General features: G+C 34.7%; 2 protein-coding genes across 5 annotated transcripts; one reads left to right on the top strand and one right to left on the bottom strand.

Annotated features, from left to right (window-relative positions):
• Positions 1-65: 65 nt before the first annotated feature.
• Vps13D (vacuolar protein sorting 13D) lies at positions 66-21,923 on the bottom strand. 4 transcript variants are annotated; one of them, XM_065356425.1, is made up of 69 exons: positions 21,720-21,923; positions 21,491-21,637; positions 20,733-21,205; positions 20,471-20,661; positions 20,209-20,394; positions 19,884-20,132; positions 19,658-19,813; positions 19,237-19,581; positions 18,841-19,169; positions 18,589-18,746; positions 18,354-18,516; positions 18,082-18,280; positions 17,780-17,993; positions 17,573-17,717; positions 17,378-17,501; positions 16,985-17,299; positions 16,738-16,916; positions 16,515-16,669; positions 16,250-16,450; positions 16,087-16,173; positions 15,746-16,006; positions 15,363-15,662; positions 15,082-15,250; positions 14,822-15,013; positions 14,490-14,735; positions 14,239-14,422; positions 13,862-14,165; positions 13,647-13,783; positions 13,290-13,548; positions 13,043-13,221; positions 12,736-12,931; positions 12,408-12,666; positions 12,168-12,339; positions 11,916-12,093; positions 11,616-11,843; positions 11,392-11,546; positions 11,099-11,318; positions 10,798-11,019; positions 10,574-10,722; positions 10,312-10,506; positions 10,089-10,239; positions 9,771-10,006; positions 9,504-9,700; positions 9,259-9,429; positions 9,050-9,181; positions 8,864-8,973; positions 8,637-8,779; positions 8,396-8,555; positions 8,105-8,324; positions 7,568-7,811; positions 7,317-7,496; positions 7,041-7,256; positions 6,729-6,953; positions 6,479-6,654; positions 6,224-6,368; positions 5,530-5,729; positions 5,234-5,456; positions 4,974-5,154; positions 4,708-4,886; positions 4,523-4,633; positions 4,140-4,454; positions 3,862-4,071; positions 3,432-3,789; positions 3,158-3,357; positions 2,964-3,076; positions 2,751-2,891; positions 763-879; positions 538-688; positions 66-453 (listed from the first exon to the last, which is right to left on the bottom strand). In XM_065356425.1, exons 3-69 carry the CDS (start codon positions 20,827-20,829, stop codon positions 364-366), a joined length of 12,993 nt encoding a protein of 4,330 aa, XP_065212497.1. In that variant the 5' UTR covers positions 20,830-21,205; positions 21,491-21,637; positions 21,720-21,923; the 3' UTR covers positions 66-363. The 4 variants fall into 4 exon arrangements, with proteins under 4 accessions (XP_065212497.1, XP_065212496.1, XP_065212499.1 ...); XM_065356424.1 differs by having other exon boundaries at positions 21,734-21,923; XM_065356427.1 differs by having other exon boundaries at positions 10,574-10,719; positions 21,491-21,923.
• A 444-nt stretch (positions 21,924-22,367) lies between these two features.
• Mpi (mannose phosphate isomerase) lies at positions 22,368-25,418 on the top strand. Its single transcript, XM_065356428.1, has 8 exons — positions 22,368-22,525; positions 22,665-22,735; positions 22,817-23,140; positions 23,465-23,606; positions 23,682-23,858; positions 24,479-24,649; positions 24,726-24,928; positions 25,006-25,418. Exons 3-8 carry the CDS (start codon positions 22,823-22,825, stop codon positions 25,198-25,200), a joined length of 1,206 nt encoding a protein of 401 aa, XP_065212500.1. The 5' UTR covers positions 22,368-22,525; positions 22,665-22,735; positions 22,817-22,822; the 3' UTR covers positions 25,201-25,418.
• The last annotated feature ends 54 nt before the right edge of the window (positions 25,419-25,472 follow it).

Below are 25,472 nucleotides of genomic sequence, written 5' to 3'. Positions count from 1 at the left end.
ATACTTATAATTAATTGATCTTTTAGAATTGAAAAAATTTAAAAATAAATTCACGTAGGACAAAATTCGAAAAAAAAAGTAATTTATTTGAACATATTGTTTAAAAATGTAAATATATAAAAAGAAAAAAACAAAAAACAAATGAAATTTAAACGAGTGAGATCAGTGCCACAACACGATTTAGTAATAAATGCTAAAACGTTTCGTTTGTCTTGGGTATGAAAAAAATTGAACTTCTAAAAATATTACACGAATAAAAATAAAACTAACACCGAAGTAATAAATTTGATTTAAAAAAGTATTCAACTAATGACTGCGTAAAATGAAATCACATTTAAGAGGAAAGAAATTGATCGTTATTGCCTACTCATCACTGGAATTATCAGCTAAAGGAACTAAAGTGTGTTGCCTTTCGATGTACATGTTGATGGCGTAATTCACTTGCTCGGAAATCTGTAATGAAAACAAAGAAATAATTTTTATTATAAAATTTAAAAAATTACACGTTTAAATACCAAATTTATCTTTATGACTCACCCAAGCAGCTACGCTTTCGTTATCACACCTCACTCGAGGCCTTTTCGCAGGTTTATTATAGGTATGAGATTCTCCTCGCAGATGTAATTCTATGTATACGGTAACTTCTCTACCAGTATCTTGTATTAGTGGTTGGCATACGAATAGATCTCTGTAATATAAAAATTCTCAAATGTAATACCATTTTCTCCAAAATTTCCACAGTTTAAAATAAAAAGATTATACCTGAGATGGGCTTCAAGAACCAACGTGTTGGTCCGCGTAAACACTCGTACTTTTTCATTCGAAACGATTATTTGAAAGTTTTCTCCGCTAGTTCTTAGAACGTCGTATGCGATAAATCTGAAAAATAAATAAATAAAATAAAAAACGTCGAGAATTAAAAATTTGGTTTTAAATTTCGAAAAATGAATTTTAAAAATTAAGAAAAATGAGAAAAAATTCACAGTTGTCTCAGTAATGTTGGGTCGAACGGGGTCATTTTCTTACTTCCTGAACAAAAAATATTGTTTCCTTCCAAAGTGTTATGATGATATAATTACCGCCAAAAAATGAGATTTTTTCGCAATTTCTGTCAAAAAAGCGAGACTTTTTAACAATTTTTGAAGACGAGATTTGTTGAATTTTTCTGCAAAAAAACGATTTTTCCAGCCATTTTGCAGAAAAAGCGATAATTTATGATAATTTTTGGAAGATACCAAGACTTTGACAGTTTTAGCAAAAGGGATAGTTTTTTTGACAATTTTTTGAAGAAATGGGACTTTTTGGAATTTTTGGGAAATAAAGAAATTTTTTAGTACTTTTGCAGGAAAGTAAGTTTTTGTCAATTTTTTGCAAAAAGCAAGCCTCTGATAATTTCAGAAAACATCAGGATTTGTTCGCAATTTTTCGCAAAAAGTGATATTTTTTTCGTAATTCTTGTCGAAAAAGCGAGACTTTTCGGTATCTTTTGCAAAAAAAAGATATTCTTTGGCCATTTTTTTGCAAGACGAAATTTTTAAGCGAGAATTTTTGATGATTTTTGGCAAAAAGCCAGACTTTATGGGAGTCATGGGCAAAACAGGAGACATTTCAGTAATTTCAGAAAAAAGTGTTATTTTTCAGAGATCGCTGCTGAAAAGCGAGAATTTTTGTCAAAAACAAAAATTTTGGGCAATTGTTGGGAAAAGAAAAATTATTAGCCACGTGAACGAGACTGTTTTCAACTTTTATAATAAAATTGCGAGATTTTTTTTGGCGATTTCTTACAAAAAAAAAAACTATATTTTTGGGTAATATCGAGGAAAAATTTAAACTGGAATTTTTTGCGAAAAATCAGCAATTTTCAACAAGAAATGTTTTTTTTTTTTGGTAATTTTGACAAGAAGCAACATTTTTTGAAAGAAAGCATTGATATAATCAAACACTTGTTTCTTTTTCAAGATATATAATTTGTAAAAAAAAAAAAAAAAAACTTTCGTATTCATCATGAAGAGTTGAACTGTTCAGGTGGAGGAGGGAAGTTTTTCGTTCTTTTGGAATTTCATTACGAATTCATTTTAGCAATAATTCTAAGTCATTTATTTATAGTAATTTGGTTTGCGCCGAGATAAGAGGAAAGAAGTTCCCCAGCAGTGGTATTAGTTGCCTACGCTGATTTTTGTAGGAACTACTTTTATTCATAATGGTGGAAAATTAATGCGAGGTCATTCTTTTTAATATTTTCTAACATTACTTGACCAAGAAAAACATTTCTTTCTGCTACGATCAAGATTTTAGACAAGAGCAGGCATATATGCGGAATATAAACGTTCAGGGAGAACTTTTCATGTTTTTCACCCTGCAACACCAAAATGATGAATTTTCTTCGAACATGAAATATCAAATAAATTTATCTGACTCAAAATATTATTTTTTCCAAAAACGAACAGTGCGTGACTTTTTTAAGAAATATTTCAACTACATGGTCGATATTCGATTTTAACGAGAACGCACCACGTAACCGAGCTATGGTCGGTCACACCTCATAAATTACACGAATTGTCGAAGATAACGCTCATATTTTCCATTTCACGGACGAAATGACGAAGGTAGAGTAATCACGTGATGATTCGATGGGTTCGACAGGTGCGAGCTGATAATTATTATTCCAGGAGGTCGAAGTGAGACGTTGACTACTAAAATGGTTTACATTACGTACAAGGACGATGAAAAGCAACATGAGCGAAACTTACACTTCGGAATAATTATGATGGTTGATCATGTAGAGAAGCTCTTGTCCTAAACTTTGTTTAGCTGAATACAGCGGTAACAATCCTGTAGGTCCCATAACGCAACGCGGTTTGTGTAATCTATTTGGAATTATTTTACTGGAACTGAAACACGTAGATAATTAATATCGCAGCGATGATTCGAAAAATCGTTTCAAGTCGTTGAAGTAAACTCACCTTCTACTCGAATCTCTAACCGCACTCGCTGTTTCTGAAGCTAAATCTAGCATACCTACGACTGGTTTTGTAACCGTACCTACCAAACCTTTACCTAGGCCGGTGACGAAACCCTGAAAATAAATTTCAAAAACCAATTATGTAAATGAAAAACTAGCATTTTTTCGTATTTCTAATGGTACCCATATTTTTACCTGAACACCTTCGTTGGACGCCCCTTCGTAGGTTTGCCTCACTAAACTGGTGACGCCGCCTAAAAGTCCAAAAGCCAAGCCTTTAAAGCCAGCTGCTAAATGATCACCACTGGTACCAGATCGTACACCACGTATACGTCGTCTTGTTTCCTCATGTTGCTCGTCCATCGTTATTAGTCCCAATCCATCTGATAGCGTTTCTAAACCAAGCATACGCAAGAATGTAATTTTCTTTGAGCTTTTCTTTACTCGATTACTTCACAATCGCGGATACCTGTTACTTTGGCGGCGGAATTAGATAATCCGTGAGTTATATTTTGAACCAACGCTCCGACATTTCCTTCGTATATCAATCCCGAAACACCCTCTGATAAATCGTTCACGAAACCAACGGGATTACCGAGGAAATCCACCGATCCTAGGATTTTACCAGATTGCCATTTCAATTCGTCGCGGAAATGCTTCGCAATAGTATGAATAACGTAGCGACTGGTTTCGAAGAAATGAAACCTCATGAAGGGTTTCAAATCGAGCGTAGCATCTTCAAATTTCAACAAAGTCAGACCAAATTTCCGTTTGATGGCTCGGAGTTGAGGAGCTAATTTGTTATTCGTCAAAACACTCAGTCTCAGCTGAACAAAAAAATCACGTAGAATATTAATACAGGTTGACAATATTTTTAAATGACAAACGATCATTCTTACTTGTCCCAAAACTAATTCCAAAATTTCAAAGTAATATCTTTTCGAATGAACGGAAGCCACGTCAGCTAAAATTTGTTGTGTTTCGAAATCATTCTCTTCGATATTTTCAAGCTCTTGATCGGTAGGTTTGTATCCGAAAAATAATACTAATTTCAGTAGCAGTCTTTCTTCCAATATCAAACACGAGTTTTTCACTCGTACTATCAACGACTGTAAATCAAAGTAATAGAAATAAAAATCTTTTCATTTGAAATGGATAATGACGTCCTGGTACTAACTTTGATAATTTCAGCTCTCGACGACACGTTGAAATTATTCAAAGTTCGTTCGTAAAACATTTGTAAGGCTGGTCTAGATGCTTCTTCAGGCTCGGTATTGCGATTATTTGGCATCACATACAATAGCACATCGCATTGTGCCTCGAATAGTTGATTATCGATTTGAACATCTCGAATACATAGATCGACGCATTCTTTATGGAAAGTACGCACATACTGGAGCATTATACCGGCCATTCTGCAGAATACCAACTCTTCGGCAGGTTTTTTCGAAATCAGACTCAAACCAATGCCGTAATTTAAATCAATATTCAGCTGCAATTTTCGAATAAAATTAATCAACGAATTTAACATGATTTTAAAATATACAAAAAAGCACGAACTTCCAGTTCTTTCGAATCATAGGGTTTCATGGCATCTTTGGTAATGATGGCAGGTCGTTCGATTTTATCAACGTATACCCAATCGCAATCTTTTACAAGAGCACACGTTTTCTGAAAAATTAAAAAATATAATCATCATCTGATCTGAAAACTATCCATCAATTTAAATTTTCCCTAATACGTACTTTATCTTGAATATCAGTGATTTCGACAACTCTGGTGGGCCCATCTGTGGAAATATTTACTGAGAGGAATCCAGAACCAGGTCTCAATTTCTGTCTCGTAATGGCTTCTTCAAAAGGTACGCCGTTGGGTGTTACGTTCAAGCTTTCTTTCTGTGTCGGTCCCAGGACAGCATAATTTCCTATTTGAAAAAAAAAATAAAAAATTGAAATTGAATTAATTTGAAATTGCAAAGATTACCAAAATTTATTATCGAAATGGTAACCACCTTTTCTCAAACCAAAAAATCCATCTTTCGCTTGAACGCACATATTATTATGCGCGCAGCACAATCTACCATCTTCAGTAAATCGCCACGTCTGCGTCGATAATCTTCGCTGACTCGGTTTCCGCAAAGCCAATCCAACGAATTCTTTCGGTTGTAATGCTGGTCCAGCTATATCCAACACCTGTACAAATTTTCCACATTCATATAAGATGTACAGATATGATCAAAATATTGAAACCGAATATTTTCAAGTTTCCTACCATAACGTTATCAGCTTCCGAGGTTCGTTTGGTTCTAGGATCCACAGGAGGACTCGAACCTTCATGCTGAAGCTGACCTGTTCCAGTCATTCTCCAAAATTGTGACCTAGCTCCGATTTCTTTTTGATTCAACACAACTCGGTCAGAATTTGGCAATACATCAAGGACAAGCTGCTGTTGCTGTACGTCTAACGTGTTTCCATCGTTTTCGTTTCCGGTTACACTAAAATATGAACAGTCCAGTTGAGAATTCACAGAACGAAATAATTCTGTCGAACCAGATTGATGCGGCTTACTTATTGAAGGTGGCGGTAAAAGCGATATATATGAAGTTTTCGTATGTTAAATCTGCCGCTTTACCCAATTGATTCACGTTGTAATTAGCGGAGACGCCACCTGGGGCGATTAATGTCAGAGTATGAGGTAATACAGGCTCATCCCAAGCATACGGAATGGATGAATGAGCTCGAACAACGCAATGTTTATCGGACATCAGCTGAAAATATCATCAAAAATTCACTCAATAGCTCAAAGGGTCTGTTTTCAGAACAAATGCTGCGGTTTCTATGATTTAATATTTTTGAAACGTTTTATGGGCAAAAATGAATATTTTAAATATGAAACGCCTTGTTTCTCAATTTGCAACGACAGGCAGTCGAAAAAGTTGCCTAATCCGTTCCCTGCTTATGAAAAATATTTTAAAAAAATATTTAAAAAAAACTTTTGAATCCTTGAAAAACAGCAAAATTATCAATTTATGATAAAAGTTCACATATGAAGGTGCACGGAATTTTTTCACCTTGAAAAAAAAAGCCTTTCAAAGAAATCCAAACAAAAGCGATAGCTCGTACGTCATTTTTCCAATTCATGACTTCTTGCTACGAAGCCACGTGCTGAGAAGCTAAATACCCTCCGATACTGATTTTCAAGAATTATACGTCCTTGATAGATTAAAAATGAAAGTTTTCCAAAAAAAAACTTGAAACTAACCTGATGAAAATGCAAATTGACTTGAGAAAAGTTATCGATTCTCAATGGTGGAGGCATTGTTTCCGCATCGAGAAATATAATGAAATAAGTAGCGTCTTGTAATACGATTTCAACCCTGAGGAAATGCATTCTGCCTTCTTGATCTCTGCACAAAATAAAAGATGCATTTAGAATAAGAATAAATCTGATGAGACTAGAGTAGGTATACTATTCTCTGCCTGCACAAGATCTTCGAACAAGGGAAAAATGACTAACCTTATATTAATATGAAATGCATCATTAGTAACTTTAAATCCGCCCGACCAAAGACATCCAGGAATATCGAGCATTCGTAAACACAGCAATTGATCTTTATCAAGACGAGGCCAATGAAATGGTAAATTACAGTTCGGCATAGCCTGTAAATAGGTAGCTTTTGCTCCAGGATCACTCTATAACAGAGAGGAAAAAAACGGTATAATTCACGTTTACCAATTCTTTGGCACAAAAATAATTAATAACTTACAACTGTAGATGCGAAACATTTCTGAGCAAATTGTAAAGTATACGTTGATTTGTTGTGTATTTGATAATGAGCGGATAATGTAATGATGAATGTATCTCTATATCTTCCTCTGCCTGGTCGAACATTGATTCCAATCATGTATACTGCATCGGGTCTGTGATCTCTCAAGGACACACGTAAACGCCGAACTTGCACGCCGACATGAATATGAAAATGTTGACACCACTTTTTGAATTCAAAAACAAAAAAATTAAAACATTATAATTTTTGATACCCACATCCTAAATGGTGATTACTTCGATGAATACTTACATGAGGTATACCATCAGTATGTACTCCGGAGCCTACTCTAGCCACAACAGTAGGACTAGCCTCGGCATCTGTAAGTGAAAACATTAACGGAGCAACCATACGAGCAATCTCGTGTTCTTCGTATTGACCAGCAGTTTCAGTAGGTACGCCTTCTTGACGAAACACCAAAGGAAGAGCTGTCTTATTGACGATCCAATAAGGAGCATACACCGTAACCTGAAAACATCTCCGAATAGAATCATGTTTTCCTTTAATGATTACTTGCAATACTCTTACTTTTATTTCACTTCCTCTGTGTACAGAAACTGAAACATTTAAATGCAACTTGCGACCCGAATGATCTTGTAGTTTAAGCATCGATGTTGAAGTAACTGGAGGCGTTTGTATTAGAATTTTTCCAACGCCTGGATAACTTTCTAGGTAAAATATGATCTCGGTGACGATTTCATGGCTCACCTAAATCAAAATTGATTTACATAAATAATAAAATAAATAATTTGTAGATTTATATTAATGATTCAATTAACCTCGTGCAAAGATATTTGCTGCCCAGGTGCAATTCTACCGCTTTCGACATCGTTGGCGATGTAATGTAAATCATACGGCAGTAGGTTTACAATAATCATCGGACTAATAAACGTAATTACATGACCGGGATGAGTCCACACAGAACTAATCATTTGATTAGATTGATTCCATGAGTTACTCGACGACGCAGGAGGAATGAAATAGTCGTGAGGATAGTTCTCTCTTCGGATCACACCGCAAAATCTGATAAAAACAGTAAAACAAACTCGTAAATAATCGAAGAATTGATCACTGTTGAGATGAAAAACCACCGCAATCGTGATATTACAGCCAAACAACGAAATGAATTGTATTCTGCCTGGCACTATGTTCAGTTTCATTTCGAGATTTGAACGCATAAGTGAACATGGTGTAAATGTTTATGGTGTGATTTGTGTATATTTTTAAAGGAATATAGCTGTCATTTTTCATCGATCAAGTAATTGTTCAAGATTTTTTTTACATATTAGCAAATATTACAGTAGGTAACTAGCTACCTATAGCTCGATCCTTTATTACTGTGGCATTGTCTTGTTTCTTCGATCAAATCACCAGGTCTTTGGGCTCTTTGCCAAAATATTGGATCGCTGAATGCGTAAAATACTTGCGGCGATTTCTCCGGGATTAATGGTCGCAATGAAATTTGAGCGTGAGTATATATCAATGGAACCGGAACACATTTTCCCGATGATACGATAAAATTATACGTCAAAGGATCTGAAATTTGAAACATTCAAAAGAATAATTTGAAGGGAAAAAAATGTTACTTCAATCAAACTGGAATATACCTCGCGAATGGGCTGCTGGTGTATTTTCCAATTTTATCTCAACAGGAAGTTGTAATTGATTATATAATAACAGAGCAGATCTCACGGTGATCAATTTACGCGCCGATCCTTCCATTGTAACATCAAAAACAATGCGAGCTTGAGGCAAATCGCAACTATCCTGCAAGAATATAAAAATATTAGCATAGAAAGATCATCTCACATCATTTTAATTAAACGTTTTTTTTTCTTCAAAATTTACCAATGAGCAGTCATCAGGAGAAGCATGTCTGAAATATACTCCTACTTTGTCAACAGATACGGGTTTGACTGGTTTCCAACCGTGAACTTTAACAGTAATTTGATGATGCTTCACCATATGAGTGTCTCGATGTCTATGTTTATCTATTTCGTAAAATAAAATCGAACAGATAATAAAATATGAATACATTCCAGCAAAACTAGAAACCATGAAACACCATTACGTACCTCTTTCACCAAAAGAAAATTGTATGGTTTCACCAGAAGTTACCGTATGCCAAACACTATCTTCTTCCATTCTTGTTCCATGGGTCGATTCAGGTGAAGATACCAGAGAGCTAAAAACAAAAATACGAGGCAAATGGAAAATTGCACTCGGGAATTTCTTACAATAATTGCATCGAGCAAACATACCAATTTCCGGCAGCAACTGATGTTGAGATAGACAGTAAACAACCAGTTTCATTTTTCAAAGCAAAAGGAACGAACGGCGATCTTCTTCTGTATCCGGAGATTCCACTTTGGCGATTACTTTCAGTTTCAATTCTATCAAAAAATTAATATTTCATTATTTTCATCATCTTGCGTATTTTTACATCATCAAGTAATTGAACGTCAATCACCTCTCTTTAGGATTGTACAAGTCTTGAACCCAAGCTTCTTTTACATTTTTGTACAAATCGATCAAGGTGCTAGTGATGTTCACATTCAATACATCGTGAGCCGATACATTTAATACCAGCCTCTTGGGAGTCAGTTCAGTGCTCGACGAATGATTCCAATTAAGATGACAACTGCACAAAATACGTACCTATACATTTACACGCTGTAATTACCACAATGTTTTTTTTCGACGGTGAAAATTTACCTCCAAGGTTCCAAGAAGGGTTCCCATCCAGAAAGAATTCGATTATAATAATCGACTGAGAAAGAACACCGTGCTTGACCGCAACGAGTTTCGAAATCTTTTTTGAAAAATAAATTAGCCATCGATAGTTCCAATAAAGGTACATCTGAATCTTGGCAATCGTCAATAATGCAGATGTTCAAACAATCAGTCTTCAACTATAAAGATACCAAACGTAACTAGCGGTTCGAAATGATCACACTATATTACTTTAATTCATGAATTTACCTCTAATTGCTGGAAAAACATAGTAATATCATTACTTCCCCCGGCAGAAAAAGGACTATTATCTAAATAAGACTCATGAGCGGAAGTGAAATCTAAGAAATTACTATGTGGAGTTTGAGGCATCGCGTTTTGGGTCAACCATAACGCTGAATTATCCAAATTACCACCACACTTTTCCAACGCTTTCAAACAATCTTCGACGCTGAAGCCTAATGCGTGTAACTTATTCACTTGATCTGCTCAAAAAAAGCAACATTTAATAGATAAAATAGAGGTACCTATTTTAAATCAATATGAATGAATTAATACAAAACATACTTTTCACATTAGCTGGCAATTCTATACTGTCTTCTTCGACACTATCTCGATTTTTCGCCCAAGCGGTCTGTTTTGGTAATGATTTCAGTATTTGAGTGAACATCCGCACATCGTGATAGGATAAACGCAAACATAGCTGATGTGAACAAATCTGAAATATAAAGCTCATTGACAACAAGAACTGAAGTTAAAACCACGTTTCATTTACAATAATCTACATTACTTGAAGAGTTTTAATTAAATCTCCAGTCTCATCGGGACGAGTACTTAATTCACCATTAATCGTAACTGGGTCAATGATAGACAAAGCGGTTTCATCTTCCATGCCCAAAATACAAGAAAACATTTCGCAATGATTTAGACTGCAAGAAAGGATTTTATCTTTTTGCTGAGGTTTGTAGTTAACAACCGTGGTACTCTGAAAATAGATACGTTCATTAGCACCGGAAAAATCAATTGAATATATCTCCGTTGCAAAGAATCACCTTAAATATAACTGCATTCGAATCCCATTGCGTTGTATCTTCTAAGATTACCACTTCGGAATTGGTCACATTGAATTTAATTTCAATAGGATTAGCTTCTTCCATTGAGGGCATACTCTTCTTTCCAATATTGCCAATACTATTCACTTCTATACAAAAAGCAAAAATTTGTAACACTTCTCACTAACACATCGCTACAAATCATTTCCGATATAGGTAGGTACCTGGAATATCCAGTTGAACGTCACAAATAATGAAATCGCGAACCATTTCCCACCAGTCAAGAATGGCCATCAGTCTCATATTATTCAGTAAAATGGTGAATTTTGATCTATCGACTCGTCGTCTGTGGTGAATCTCAACTCGAATATTATCTCTGGCATTGGCAGCACCAAGAGGTTGTAATATATTGGTAAAAATATTTGATCGTTTGTTCACTGGTTCTTCTACAAAAACATAAGACAACAAGAAACGCTTTAGAATAATTTTTCGAAAAAATTCCGATTACATTCTGAATGAACCTACTTAAAAATCTGGTATCCGTGATCAATATTTCTTGCGATACAAGATCAACGTCTTGCGATTTATCGGAAAATGATTCTACGCTGAGGTGTGACTTGATGAAATTTACACAAGCCAGTGAATCATCAGAAAAAGAAGAATCACATGACAGTAACGTGACGCTTACGTTGACCAAATCTAGATGCAAGCAATTCGTTCTCCACACTATATCGGTTGGAAACTCCTAAAAAATTTCGAAATTTTAATTGTACTACTTACTGCATTCAATTAGCAAGTTGATAAGATTGAATACTAACTTCAATTAAGGAGAACTCGTCATCTACTTGAGCAAACAAATCATCTAAGCATTCACCAATATTATACATCAGCAATCCTCTCAGAAGTTTGTACTGTTGCAAATCAACAGTAATGGCTAATGTTGACAAAGTTCCATTAAAGCTCATATCAGGAACTGCAAAAAATTCATTAATAATATTTATACAAATTCAACAGCTTATAACATCAAGATTTTTCATCATACCGGTTTTATGTATATGCGACGATATATTCCTTTCGACGATCAGTTTGAGTTCGCATTTTTTCTGCAAAAGGGAGTAACCATGTTTACTGATAAAGTATGATCCTAAATCGAGCGATTCTTTTTTAAGGAATATCGTTTTCTCATCTTCCAATTTCGTTGATGAGAACCATTCGCCGAGAAACAAATCCATGTTGACAAGATTCACTTCCATTACATCCAAAAGGCAAACTAGAACCATTTTCATATAATTATTTAATAATATGACACCTAAAGTAAAAAAAAAAAAAAATGATGGTTTACTGTGAGTTTCATCTTGATCGCTCGAATCACTCCATTTAAAAGTATTTATTATGGATAAATTTCCCAAATCTACTATTAAAACATCACGATGCTGAGAACTAACTGGAATAATAATCACTGGAGAAGCAGCGCTAATATTCAAATGAACCCTCGTAGGCAAATCCCAGTCATCATTCACCTATAAAAATCATTAGTCGTCAACTTTTTTAAAAAATCAGATAGGTACGAATTATTGGGGAAAAAAAAACTTACTTTAGCTGCAGATCGTATATTATTGAATATTTTTTGCAGTCTTGTAAAATGTCTGTAGTAGGATTGCAAATCGAAAGTAAATCTTTGGGTATGCGTGTACGTTACGGAGGGCATATTAATTTTAAGATCAATGTCATAATCTCGAGTTAATAATCGATCCGGTTTACTGTACCTATTTCAATGAGAAATCAATTAATTAAAACATAACAATAATTTCAAATTAAATCATATTTAACGTACCGTTTCATGTAAAAGTCGAGTTCGGAAGTGATAAACCGTTCATTATAAAGTTTACCATGAGTAGGAGTTAAGTCATGGATACTCATGGTTTCAATTTTACCTTCCATCACCGTAACGTCCCCTACAGCTGAAGAATTGGTATCTCTGGTGATATGAGCGTTCAACTTTGAAACATTCGCTTTAGCTACTTCGTAATCAGTCCGATTTAAAATCAATGACAACGATCTAATAGTGATATCCAACTCCGAACGTTGTTGGCCTATCGAAGTAAAACTCAGATCAAATTATTACGTCATTTGACGAAGCTACTGCGAAATTCTTCACTTACAATACATTTCCGATTCGAAAGCAGTCATAAATGATACCGACGAATCTCTTCTGGATGCTGGTTTGCTGTAGCTTACAGGATTAGCGGGAGTCAATTGATCATCTCCCAAACCGAAGAAATCCAACATTACGACCCATGATTGGAAATTTACAATCATATCCAAACTATTGAAATTTACGTTCACTTTTCTATAAACCTGCAACCAATTCAAAAATAAATATTATAGACGTTCCCCACACTACGTATTTTCCAAAATAAAAAAACGAGATAATTTTTCTCACATTATTGTACTATTAAAAATACCTACTTTGTTGCAGAAAAATTGCTCTGAATCTTTACTATAAAGTATCACACTGATATGGACTAGATTGTCTTCGTTAAACATCGTGGAATGTCTTCTTTCTCTAGGAGAGGGTGGCGGAGTTGAAGGATACCTCTCGCCCTGTTTACTACGAGATTGGTAACTCATATTTTCTTTTTTATCGCCTATAAAAAGAATTATACCCATTATAACAACGGACGATTGAATATTATTCTCATTTTCAATGACTTGCCACAAAACAAAGATGGTTTTTTCATAAATCCAGCAAAAACCGTTTCGGTTTCCAAATAATCAGGTAAGGAAGACGGTAATTTTCCAACATTAGAAATTGCATCGCAGCTCTGAAATGCTAATAAATCAGGACACGACGATGAAATAAAATCTACACTTGGTTGGCACACCGATGAATCGGTCGATGACATCATCATGTAACGATACTTGGAATTTGGCTCGCGTTGCAAATCTTCCATAACCAATGACTGCAAGGACATCTATACAAAACCAGTTTCATAAAAATAAAATTTCAATATTAATACAGGATCGAATGCAATAAATAATAATTCACGCAGACTATTCAATATCAATATACCTGAATAGCAGTTTCAAACTGATTGCATTTGTCATACTGCATGACGAAATCTCGAAAAGAAAGCTCCACTAGACCTTTTTCACCGCTACCAAAATCTGCTTTCAATTCGACCGTAAACACCGGTACTTGAAAGTTCACTAATAAAAATTTAAAAAATGAAAAACCGTGAAATTATCCAATTTGAAAATAAATTCAATACTTATTTAGATATTTACCGTTATAAAAAACTTGAGGAATGTCGTACGTTAAACTTCTACGCACATTCAACGAAGAATGGCGTTGGAGCATTTTTGCCCGTAATGCTGGATCTAAATCAAGAGCTGACACGTTGCTGCGAAGTTCACTTTCTTCAGCAATGTTTGGTAGCAGAGTGCTCGACATATCATCCTGATACCTAACGCTGTCACTAACGCTGCCTTTTTCCATGGTATACAATACATTATTCACTGTTTCAATAAGTTGCTCGTATTGTTGCCTGGTCAATGAAAATTTCAACGGAGTGGTAATTTTTCCACTGATCTGAAAATGAGAACGATGATTTAGTGCATCCAATAATATTGATAAATCGAATTTGATGATTTTTGCTCCTCACAAGAATACTCTCGGATTTATCTTCAGTTTTCAAACTATCAACAAAATTCAAATCTTGTCCATTCATCTTTAAATCTCTTTCTACAAAAAGTTGTATAACGGTATCGTGAAGTATTGGCTTGCCATCGGTTTTACAGTCGTAAATGTCTTCAGCTTTCATAGATGGAGGACAGTCACCGATCAACCTGCGAAATACTTAGTATTGCATGTCTGATTCAAATTACACAGTAATTTCTTCAATTCGCAACTTACGGTATGCTGTCGCCTTTGAAAGTAAAAACTTGAATTTTGTTTTCGATGTTCAACGAATACAGATTCATGTCTCTAATTTCAAAGTTATATCGATCCTTGACTGTCCATAAAGATCCACGATCTCCGGTAACTTCATCGCTGTCTTCATTATTAATATAAATACGTCCCAGATGAGCTACTAATACCTCATAGCTGGTAGCAAATCTTGGCAAAATGATGGTGGGACTGTCAATGATCAAATCTAGCCTGAAAAATAATGAAGAAACTTATTAAATATCGAAACATTCACATTGTGCGAAAAATTCGACTGTAATTTCTCCAAGTTTACTAACTTGATTTTTGTAGGATAAGCATCATAATCGGCCGGACTCATGGTATTGTACGAGGTATTCAATTCAGTCGGGACATCTATCGATGGACTGTACATCCAATGTTTTCGGGGAGTAGGAGGTTGTAAATCTGTTATGGATCCGTGCAGTGAATGACCTTTCGAGGCTGATAAACTTTGAGCCAACGCTTCCGCCCTGAATTTCATCAGAAAATATTAAACTTACGATACAGAAAATTTATAATTCTGAATAAAAAAATTTACCGAGCGTGAACTAATCCCAGCGCCATTTCTGTAGCGGCAGATCCAATAGACCGAGCGAGATTTTTCAAGTATTGCTTAAATTCGGTCGCATAATTGCTTAATTCGGCTACGAAATGAGGAGCATGTGTATACAGAGCGGACGAAAATTTCACCTTAATTTCGGCTATATCTGAAAATTTATTACGATTTGAGTATTATTCAAATAATTTGATCATCTACTCGCTAATGAATCGAAATATTATCGCTCGATATTTCATTTCTTAGGGATTAATGCAGTTTACCTTGATCGTGTTCACTGAATTTATTGCTCAATGATTTTTCTAACGTAAAATTCAACGCTTGAACGTGATCCGCTGCCGGTACGAAGGATTTTTCAGATGAATTTTTACTTTTGATGTTATAAATATCGGCACTCAAATGTTCGAACAAAGCGCTAGGTCTTTTTTCACGGCTAACAACACAACGTTCGGCCTTCAACGGATCTTGACCAACACTGAAGATTCGCTGATGAACATGTCCTTCTGCTGTGAGATCAAGTACTTGTAAGCCTCCCAACGATCCTTCGATGAATAAATCATCCCCTAAAAACAATTAAACGATCAATTAGACAAACGGAAGAACTTTAAGCTCAAAATATCCGACTATAATTCAAGCGAAAACTCACCAACAGTGGCATGAATTTTAGCATCAGTCATCGTAGCGGTGGCGATTTTACGAGCAACGGCCATTCCTGAATCTAAGGTTACTGATCGCAATAACAAGATGTTCAAACGATGAAAATCGAACGTCAATTCAGTTTTTGTTAGGGCAGGCACAGATACAGAAAATAACTTATGAGGTTCTCCAAACGTCGATTTTCTGCGGGCTTCGTCGTCAACTGGTGAAGATGCATGAATGGTGTCGGCAAACGAAGGTTTTGAAGTATCTAATAAAATCATTAAAAAATTAATTAATTTCTAAAGATACATTATTCCATTCAATTTCTATCCATGAAATTCTTCTCACCGAATTGAGGATATTTCGTGTTAAAATTAAGCAGTGACATAACTCTTCTCGTGAAACTAATCAGCTCTACAATAGTTTCTTGATTAGCTAAAATTGAAGGCGTTATAAAATATTCAAGATATTGTTTAATCATTCATCATTCATAATGCAAATAGAAACATACCAACGACGTCTAAATTATTAAACTGAATAGAAGCTATCTGCATATCTTCTGAGAGCTCTTCATTCGAAGCATTTTTACTTTTAACGAATACTATATCAACCAAAATCAGCGCCTCGGTATCAGAAAATGTTGGTAAAGTTGTCACCCCAGAGACAGCATCGCCCATCGGAGATGCCGAAATCATTTTTATCGGAGTTGATTCTATAAAATTATAATAATACATAAGATTCGTTTTACCAAACATTTCAAAACAAATTTTACCCACCTGCAGTTTCATCTTTGGAATTTAGACTAGATAAAGCTTGCTGTAAAGTAATCGGTGTGGTAACTTTATTTTTAACAGCACAAGGATCGGGTGAACCAGGAGATACCGGCGATGTTGGATCACTGTCCTTCAGACTTCCGCTCATACTATCCATTCTGTTAAAAAAAAAAAAAAAATGTTCAGAAAGTTCATTTATATCTTTTGCAGAAGAGACTCTACTTACCCAACATGTTTATGACTCGCTAATAAAAGTTCAAAGTCTGGTCCAAAAGTTTGCAAAGCATCGACTAAAAGTAAACTATGCACACTCAAAGTTAAACTAGTATCAACTGGTCTTTTAGTGAGCGTGGCTTTTACTCCAGAAACTTGTAATTCGGCGATACTTCGACCACGAGATTGAACCTAAACATGAATCGTCGGTAAATTGAAGCTCGGATAAGACGAACTTGTAGTTTTCAAGCATCACTTACTTCAAGAGCTAACTGATCAATAATAAACTGTATCAAGAATAATTTAGAATCGGGATTGTCGTTAAGCAACGGTATATCGTATGTTGGTGGTGTTTCTTCCTCATGCTTCGCGTCTACTTCGTCGCCAAAATCATCGGGAAAAGTATCAGATGCTCGAAATGGTGTTTGCGCCCAATATCCTACAACGGTGTCGTAAATAGACCGCATAGCTTGCACCTTGTGCTCATTTGCGTGTACAATTAATTTTGGTAAATTGCCTGAAACCATGAGCGCAGGATACTGTGGGTCGGTGGTATGAATGACTCTTCGTTCAACCTAATAACACAAAGAAACGTCGTTTTTGATAAAAATACATACGTAATTTCACAATGGCGGCTTCAAGTGAATACAAACTTGTAAAGAAATATTGAACCGATCCAAGACATGCAACGAAGATGTTCCCTTCAAATGAGCAAATTTCCAGTTATCTTTCATACGCCCAAGAAGCACTTGTAATTCGTTAAATTCAATTCTATAACTAAAATTCCAACAATCATATAGTTTCACAGATCGTTCGTTATGATTAAGCATTACAAAGGTGACTCTTACCTTTCGTATATTTTACCGTGAAAATTAGATTCATTAATGGAATTGGTAACGTTTCTCGTAGCTTCATCGAAGGAAATTCTACGGCTTTCAGAGTTCTCACTCACCTCGCTTCCTGGTGGAGTCGAACAAGGGGTTGCAAACGCTTCTGAAAATATCAACAATCAGACGGCAACTCGAGAACGAAAAATTAATCAAAAATCGTATTACCTTCGTCGTCTTCTGTGATATCCAACTCAGTGGAATTCTGAGTACAAGGAGCATGCACACTAGTTTGAAAAGTGACCAAATCTTGGCAATTCGTGAAATATAGTTTTCCAAAATCAATAATGCAAATTATTGTATTACGATCCGAAAAATGCTCAACTAAGAAAATCTGAGGGGCTGAAATATCTAATTTAACATCCCACTGTTTTTTATTCGCCTGTAAATTAAATTGTTATGTAATTCCTTCTTCCCTAAACATTTATTGACAACATCAGAATTTTTTCAAGCAAGATATTTGTAATTACCGGATGCCCTTGCAATATGTGATCCCAATTCTTGAGAAATTCTTCTTTGGTTTTTTGTTTCATCGAATAATACCGCATTTTGGCAGCTCTTTTGATTTCCATTTCAGATTTTTGGTGGGGTTTTACAAAGAAATCCAGAAGCCATTTCAGAGCATCAGCGTTATAAACAATATCTAACGATTGAGATTTGATATGTAACCTATAAAACACCAAACAAATTGAAAAACGTCTCATTCATATTCATAAAGCTATTTCAATCTCTAATTGTTTACTTGTAATCACTAGTAGAGGTAAACGGTTTGTATTCGTAAGTTAATTGAAATAATGGCTCCGTTGATTTACTATTCAATGTATTAACTGAGGTATGGGTTAATAATTTAGCAATAGTAGCGGGAACATTACGATTAACTCTTCCACTAGGGGCATCATCACTGTCTGTAATTTTAAAGATCTTCATTAAAAGGCAAAATCTAAATTTCAACTTGTACTGTAAACCTGTATTCGTACTTTGAGGGGAAATTAAGACTGGAAATAGGGAATTCTCAGTCAAATAATCATTCAGTATCACGCTTCCTAATGAAACATGCACTCTGGATGAGCTACTTCTCGGTCTAGATTCCAGTTCTAAACGCACATTGTTGAATAATAATTCCATAACACATTTTCTGTAAAATAACAATAATAATAATTATCTAATGTAAAATCATTCAAATCAATGCTAAACTATCGAGCCCATACGAACGTAGATAAATGAAATACCTTTCGCCAGCTTCAATCGAGTTCAATCGAATATTACCCTCGTTTAAAGTGAAATTGAACTGACCAAACACCGTGTCTCTTCTAAGAATAGTATTATTTTCAACAGTATCAGCAATCGCATCCAAAATTTCATCTTCGATTTTTCCCAGCTGCGGATCTATTTTGGATTTATCTTCATTATTCGCAGATTTACTATCTTCCAAGTTTTCAGTAGTTGAATACCATCCCCACCACTGCGGAAACCATTGAAATAAAGTAGTGCCGCCGGTATTAGAGAGTTTCTCATTGACAGAAACAGCACTAGGACTTTTAATTCTGAACATGGCAACCTGAAAAAAAAACATCTTTTATAGCACAGGAATATACAAAGATGAATAGACACGATCAAGTACATACTTCTCTCAAACTTCTCAGCTCATCGTATCCTCTTTCCCATTCCACTTTACTTTTCAATTCTTTCAAATCTGCCGGTAAATTTGTCGGGCAAGTGATATTTGACAATAAATCCATGTACATTTTCACATAAGAGACATTTTCTTTGGCCCGGAGTAAGCACTGGTCCCACGAAATGACCTTATTAATCGTGCCACGCATTTTATAGCGATAACATTTAAGCATATAGAGCCACCATGTTCTAGGATTTTCATGCACACTACATGATGGTCTGAATCTAATATATTTACGACATCGTTGTATTCTTTTCAAGCCTTTGGAACAATGAACCAACTGGACGTACTGAGCCTGCAGAAGCAATCAATCAATATTAATAAAAATTGTCTATTTTTACGATAAAGAATAATATATACGGTCCACTTACATCGGTAATGGAAATTAAAAAATTTTGAAGCTGTAAATCACAAATGATTCGAGGCTGTGTTCGCGAACGCAAGGGCACAGCACTCCGATTGCGTTTGATATGAGCTTCCGCACAAATTGGTTGCAAAATGTAATCATGTGTTTCTTTTTCAGCACCCTTTAAACAGATAAAGAACCGCAATCACAACATAATTTATACTTTTTTACCAACTCTGAAATCAACTCACTGATTCTGTGAAATTTTCTAAATTGTTCAAATCACATTCAGGATAATCGTCAAAATAAACAGAAAATCCATCAAGTTGTAGAAGCTGAAAAGAATGTTTATCTCCTCCAGCATCCCAGCAAGTATATCCCGGACTCCACTCTTCATTGCAACTTTGCACCGATAACGAATCTATTTTTATTCCCAAGGTGAATGGTTTTTCAGTCGTAACGTTATCTTCGTATCGTAGATGCACATTTTTTATTTCCAACTAAATTCAGAATGAATATAAATAAATAATTGATTTCTTAGGATGGAAATGATAAAAAATTGAATTCGTGACATACTTGAATATTCTCAATGATATTTGTCACCAAACCAGATCCATAACTGAACCAAGAATAATAACTAGAAGCATAATAGCTTGAATCCTGACCGGAACTGCATACTGCAGATCTCCAATTCGCTTCCATGGAATCCAATAAACTAAGTTTATACTCATTTGCAGCATTTTCTTCGGCTTCTTCATCCCACTGAAAGAATAGTACATTCGTGGATCAGATGAGGTATGATCAAATTTTAACTACGCGAACATTAACTTGAACTCACTTCACTGAGAGATAGAGGTGTTAAGACGATGGTCAATTCTTCAACAACTATAATCCATGGCGCACTTCTGAGTTGTGTGACTGGAACTTTCAACTTTACTTTACCGATCAGACCGTGTTTTAGATGTAATGGTAAACCAAAATGTGAAAATGCATCTTTTTTCAGTGGTAAATTCTCCAACTCAACCGAACCTAAATATTACAATCAAGAACACGTGACATACTTGAACATGATATGATACAAAAGTACTTTCCATATTTACCTTGTAAAAGAGCAATACTCAGCTGATCTGTATTCAAATTTTCTACATACTTTCCAAGATAATTGTTCAAAACCCATGCTACTAAACGTTCTAGCATTTTAAGGACAAATTTTGAGACGTAAAAAGAAAATTCTACACTTGCAGACAGACATTAATGTAATCTTCGTTAAGGAAGATCACTTGACTTTAATGCTCTAAAACTCATCGTGAAATAATAACTGCAAAAATTTTAAAAATTAGTAAGATAATCGACGAAAAACTTCGTTTCGACGTTTCTCAGAATTATTTCAGCTACACTTCATTAGAGGAATAGGTCCTACTTTCCAGGGATAGTCAGTGACGTCATAACTACAGATGCTATCGAAGCAGAGCTTTGACATCACTCCTTTATCACTTCGTGGAAGAGTTTTATCAATTATCTTCAGCTCATAACATTTTGAATAAGTAAAGAAACAGTATTTTGGTTCGGTTTTCTATTAAAATTAAAAGGAAAAAAATCGTATTAGATTCGTAAAAGGTAGTTAACATATATGTAAAAGTAAAACAATAAAACGATGAAAAGAAATTTGAGACTTTAAACTTTATCATATCTATACAAGCTAAATCAATACGTATGATCATCCAGTCTGTGAATTAGCATTGATTGATCGGCAATTTAAGCTTTTCTCTCATCTCTTTTTCAGCAGCGCTAGATAAAAGAGTATTGTTTTTTTTCCGTTTTGACTTACGACTATGATGAGGTACCATTCAAAAAGTACCTTTTTCAGAATCAAAATTCAAAGTTTCAATAGGAGTGGAAATTTGATGTACGTTAGATAAGTGCGAATGGTATTGTTTCATCGAAGCCGACGGATATTTACAGACAGCACATAAAATGTGATTTCGATTTTTTCTGGTTTTCATCTCTGTAAGAAAATAGCATAGTAAGACAAGAACTTATGATGACTATGATGAGTTTTTCCCATCCTACATGGTTTTTTGAAGTACCTATTATCGCTTACCGTTACCATTACTATCTTTTTGTTCACTCATACATACAGAGCTGTAAATGCTTGATCAAGTTTTTTTTATGCTTAAATGTATGACCACAGCGGTCACACGTTATTGAACTATGGTTCCATCTTACAAATTGTTTACTACGACTTACGAGCTTAATTTATTTAATTAGCTGAAAAACATGAAGAGAAAATACTAATAAAACACAAGATGAAGATAATGAAAGATAATAAGTTTATTTACATCACGAAAATCTATGCTATGACGTCATGAACACTAAAATTACGACAGCCATTTTGCAGGACCTATTCCTCTAATGAAGTGTAGCTAATTATTTCAGCTAATTTCAGCTTTGAAGTGATAAAAATGACGAAAATGTTTTTCCTTTTTTCGTCAAGAGATTAGTCCGAGGAGATACGTCTAGATGGCATTCGCACACATAATTTTCATTTTCTTTGATATCTTTTGCAAAAAGAAGTTACGAAAAAAAATTTGAAAGTTCCAAACTTTTTAATTTTCTAAAATCAAATTATTTTTGTCCTTTTCTTTTTTCTGAATGAAAAAATTCTTTTAAAAAAATGCAAATGCTTAGCGATATTCGCGACCCTACTGTTGTTTTTCCTAAACATGCTCATCAACATCGCAGTTCGAAATTTTTGTAAACACGAAGAAAAATTAATTGATAAGATTTGCTCAGTAAAATTTTGAACTTTTGAACACGAAAAAGGTGATTAAGTAAAATGTTAATCTGACTTAAAAATCTGAACTTTCAACGCTTAATGATCTCCACTTCACTGGTACGTAAAATGATTGGCTCAAATCGTAGAATTACATTACACGTTGAGATAGCTGGTATGACAGCAAAAAGGAAGTTATGAATCAATATTGCATTGTGAATACGTCAGCTCATACTTGATGGCGTTTCCTGTGTTTCAGTATTCTAGTCATATTTAACAAAAGACTGCACTTTTCAAACTTCTCGTCGCGTCGTCGGAAAATTATTCTGGGTAAGTAGCAAGTTGAATCTTTAAAGTTGCTCTTTTTCTTCACACCAACAAATTGAGTTAACTTTGAATTGATATCTGCAGAACAAAATGGAATTAGAATGTCCTGTCAAACAATATCACTGGGGTAAGCATGGTACGAATAGCTTGGTAGCGGAATTGAAACGTAACGTCAACTCCGATTTTGTGGTGAATAATGGTGAAACGTATGCTGAATTATGGATGGGGACTCATCCGAGCGGACCAGCTTATGTCAAGAAACATGGCACATCGTTAGAGAATTGGATCCTCATGAACCCGTCTTCTTTGGGAAAAGCTGTCAAAAATACTTTCGGTGTTACTTTGCCATTCCTATTTAAAGTGCTGTCCGTCGAAATGCCTTTATCCATTCAAGTTCATCCATCTAAAGTAAGTAATGTATTTCAAACGGGCGAAATTCCGATTGGTGTTACGTCGTTGGGATTGAAAAAATATACTTAGGTTTTTTTTGCTTAGAGTAGTTTAGCCTAAGCTTTAGTTGAAATGTGCGATGCTTTCAACATTATAGCTGTGTATTGTATTTTGTAGTTTGGAATCGAATTAAATGAGTTAAGTGTTGTAAATAAAACGTGGAAATGATTTCAACTCTTGAAATACACTTCTGTTACAGGTACCGTAGGAATTTTGCTTTGTGTTGTACGCGAATTTAAAAATGTAACTTTGAATACGAGATTAATTGCATTTTTTTGTCAGGAAACTGCTGCGAAGCTTCATACTAAATACCCAGAGTTATATCAGGATAGAAACCATAAACCAGAAATAGCTATTGCTTTGACTGAATTTGAAGCGTTATGTGGCTTTAGACCTATAGATGAAATTAAAAACTTCTTAACAAGTAGGTTAAGATCTTGTGTATGTTAAAATTTCATGTAAATATTTCGTATGGTAATTTTAATACATTCGTTTTCAGTTATACCCGAATTATGTGAACTCATTGGCCCAGATCTATCGCAAAATCTTTTGGACTGTAATGAAATCAATCAACAGTATAATCTGAAGAAGTGTTTCACCGCTCTGATGACCGCGCCGGAAGATAGTGTTCGGAAACAATTACAGGCACTGATCAAACGAATTTCAGATATGGGTGGTGAGTGGCACTTGCTCTGTTTTCAAGAATTTGATAAAATCATTTTTTCAAAAAAAAAAAGGCAAATGGTTTGTTGCTCCTCAAGTAATTTCATTTAGGTACATACTTTTAGACTTCGATAAAAAGACGATGCTGTAGGAAAAATAAAAAAAATCATTCAAAAAAAAGTACGTACATATTACGTATATCTATGAAATTGCTCATTGCTCAATTACAAATATTGCCAGCTGGCTTTTTATTAGAAATTTTTTGAATTACATTCAAAATTCAAGACATTCTCTAACGTAGATCATAAACATGAATGAATAAACTAGTAGCTTTACGTCCTTGAGTAATTTTCAAATTACGTCAACGTCTGATATTGATTAAAACTAACCCAAACACCAATTCATTAATATCTGATGAAGATTCTCCCCAAACCTTGAATGAAAAATTGAATTAAATCATATAAAATTCATCTTGAAAGGTCAAATTGCCGAATAAAACGTGTTTGTACTCGTGCCTTGGTACTCGAAACGTGATTTCCGCTAAAATTCGAAGAAACTTAACCGAATGCGAAATATCTATCAAGAAACAAGTTTTACGTAGTATTTTTTTTATCAATTTTTCTTTGTTTGCAGACGACGAAGAAAATAAATCTAAAGTACTCCACGATCTATTGAATAGAATACATGGATTTTTCCCCGGCGACGTTGGATGTTTCTGCATCTATTTCTTTAACCATCTTATTTTAAAGCCTGGAGAGGCAATTTTCCTAGCAGCAAATGATCCCCATGCTTACCTTTCCGGAGGTTAGTCTTATTAAGTATATAATTATTTTGAAACAGCCTTTAGAACATTTTCTGTAGATTTTCATTTTTTTAATAGATTGCATCGAGTGTATGGCAACTTCGGACAATGTCGTGCGAGCTGGACTCACTCCGAAATTCCGCGATGTAAATACACTTTGTGAAATAATCAATTATAGCTGCTGTTCAGCTAAATCAAAAATTCTTGCACCAGAAAAAGAGAATGAATTTTCTCACGTGTACAGACCACCTGTTAGCGAATTCGCTGTCAGCAAGATAAACGTATGTTTATTCTACAAATCATCACTAAATAACAAATAGAATCACGCAATGCGTCTAATTTTCATTTATAATTTTAGATTAATAAGAGCGACGATTTCAAACTTACCAGAAGTACACCATCGATATCGATTGTTATAAGTGGCAACGGACGCGTTGGAGATCTTGAAGTATTCAAAGGCAAAGTGATTTACAACGGAGCAAATGATAGCCTTTTTGTACGAGTACCTCCTAAAAAATCGTTACTCATGTACCAAGCTTTTGTTAACGTGTAATATGTGTACTTGTACTGCCAAATATCCTACTTCGATGTTATTTATTTTTTATTTAGTTACGTAATTCCTTGGGGCATTGCTAGGTAGTAGATTTATGGTTAAAATGAATGGAATTTTTTTGTTGAGTGATAGTTCCGACTACCGAATATCTACTTATACATTTAAAGATTATTATAGTAGCATTTATTTTTAATATAATATATTTAATTCGTGTTCAACGGATAAGTACTTTTGAACCACACTTTCGTTTGCACAATTCACTCCATTTTCAT

The sequence above is a fragment of the Planococcus citri genome, chromosome 3, assembly GCF_950023065.1.
Source record: "Planococcus citri chromosome 3, ihPlaCitr1.1, whole genome shotgun sequence".
NCBI lineage: Eukaryota > Metazoa > Arthropoda > Insecta > Hemiptera > Pseudococcidae > Planococcus > Planococcus citri.
The sequence above is the reverse complement of the archived record's forward strand: the minus strand, read 5'-3'. Positions and strand labels throughout refer to the sequence as shown.

Coding starts and splice junctions, on each gene's coding strand:
- Vps13D (XM_065356425.1), bottom strand. CDS start 20,829: ATGCTAGAACGTTTAGTAGCATGGGTTTTGAACAATTATCTTGGAAAG. Junction 14,423..14,489: donor TTCAAAGGCGACAGCATACC/GTAAGTTGCGAA, acceptor AGTATTTCGCAG/GTTGATCGGTGACTGTCCTC. Junction 14,166..14,238: donor ATAAATCCGAGAGTATTCTT/GTGAGGAGCAAA, acceptor TCTCATTTTCAG/ATCAGTGGAAAAATTACCAC.
- Mpi (XM_065356428.1), top strand. CDS start 22,823: ATGGAATTAGAATGTCCTGTCAAACAATATCACTGGGGTAAGCATGGT. Junction 23,141..23,464: donor TTCAAGTTCATCCATCTAAA/GTAAGTAATGTA, acceptor TTTTTTTGTCAG/GAAACTGCTGCGAAGCTTCA. Junction 23,859..24,478: donor ACGAATTTCAGATATGGGTG/GTGAGTGGCACT, acceptor CTTTGTTTGCAG/ACGACGAAGAAAATAAATCT.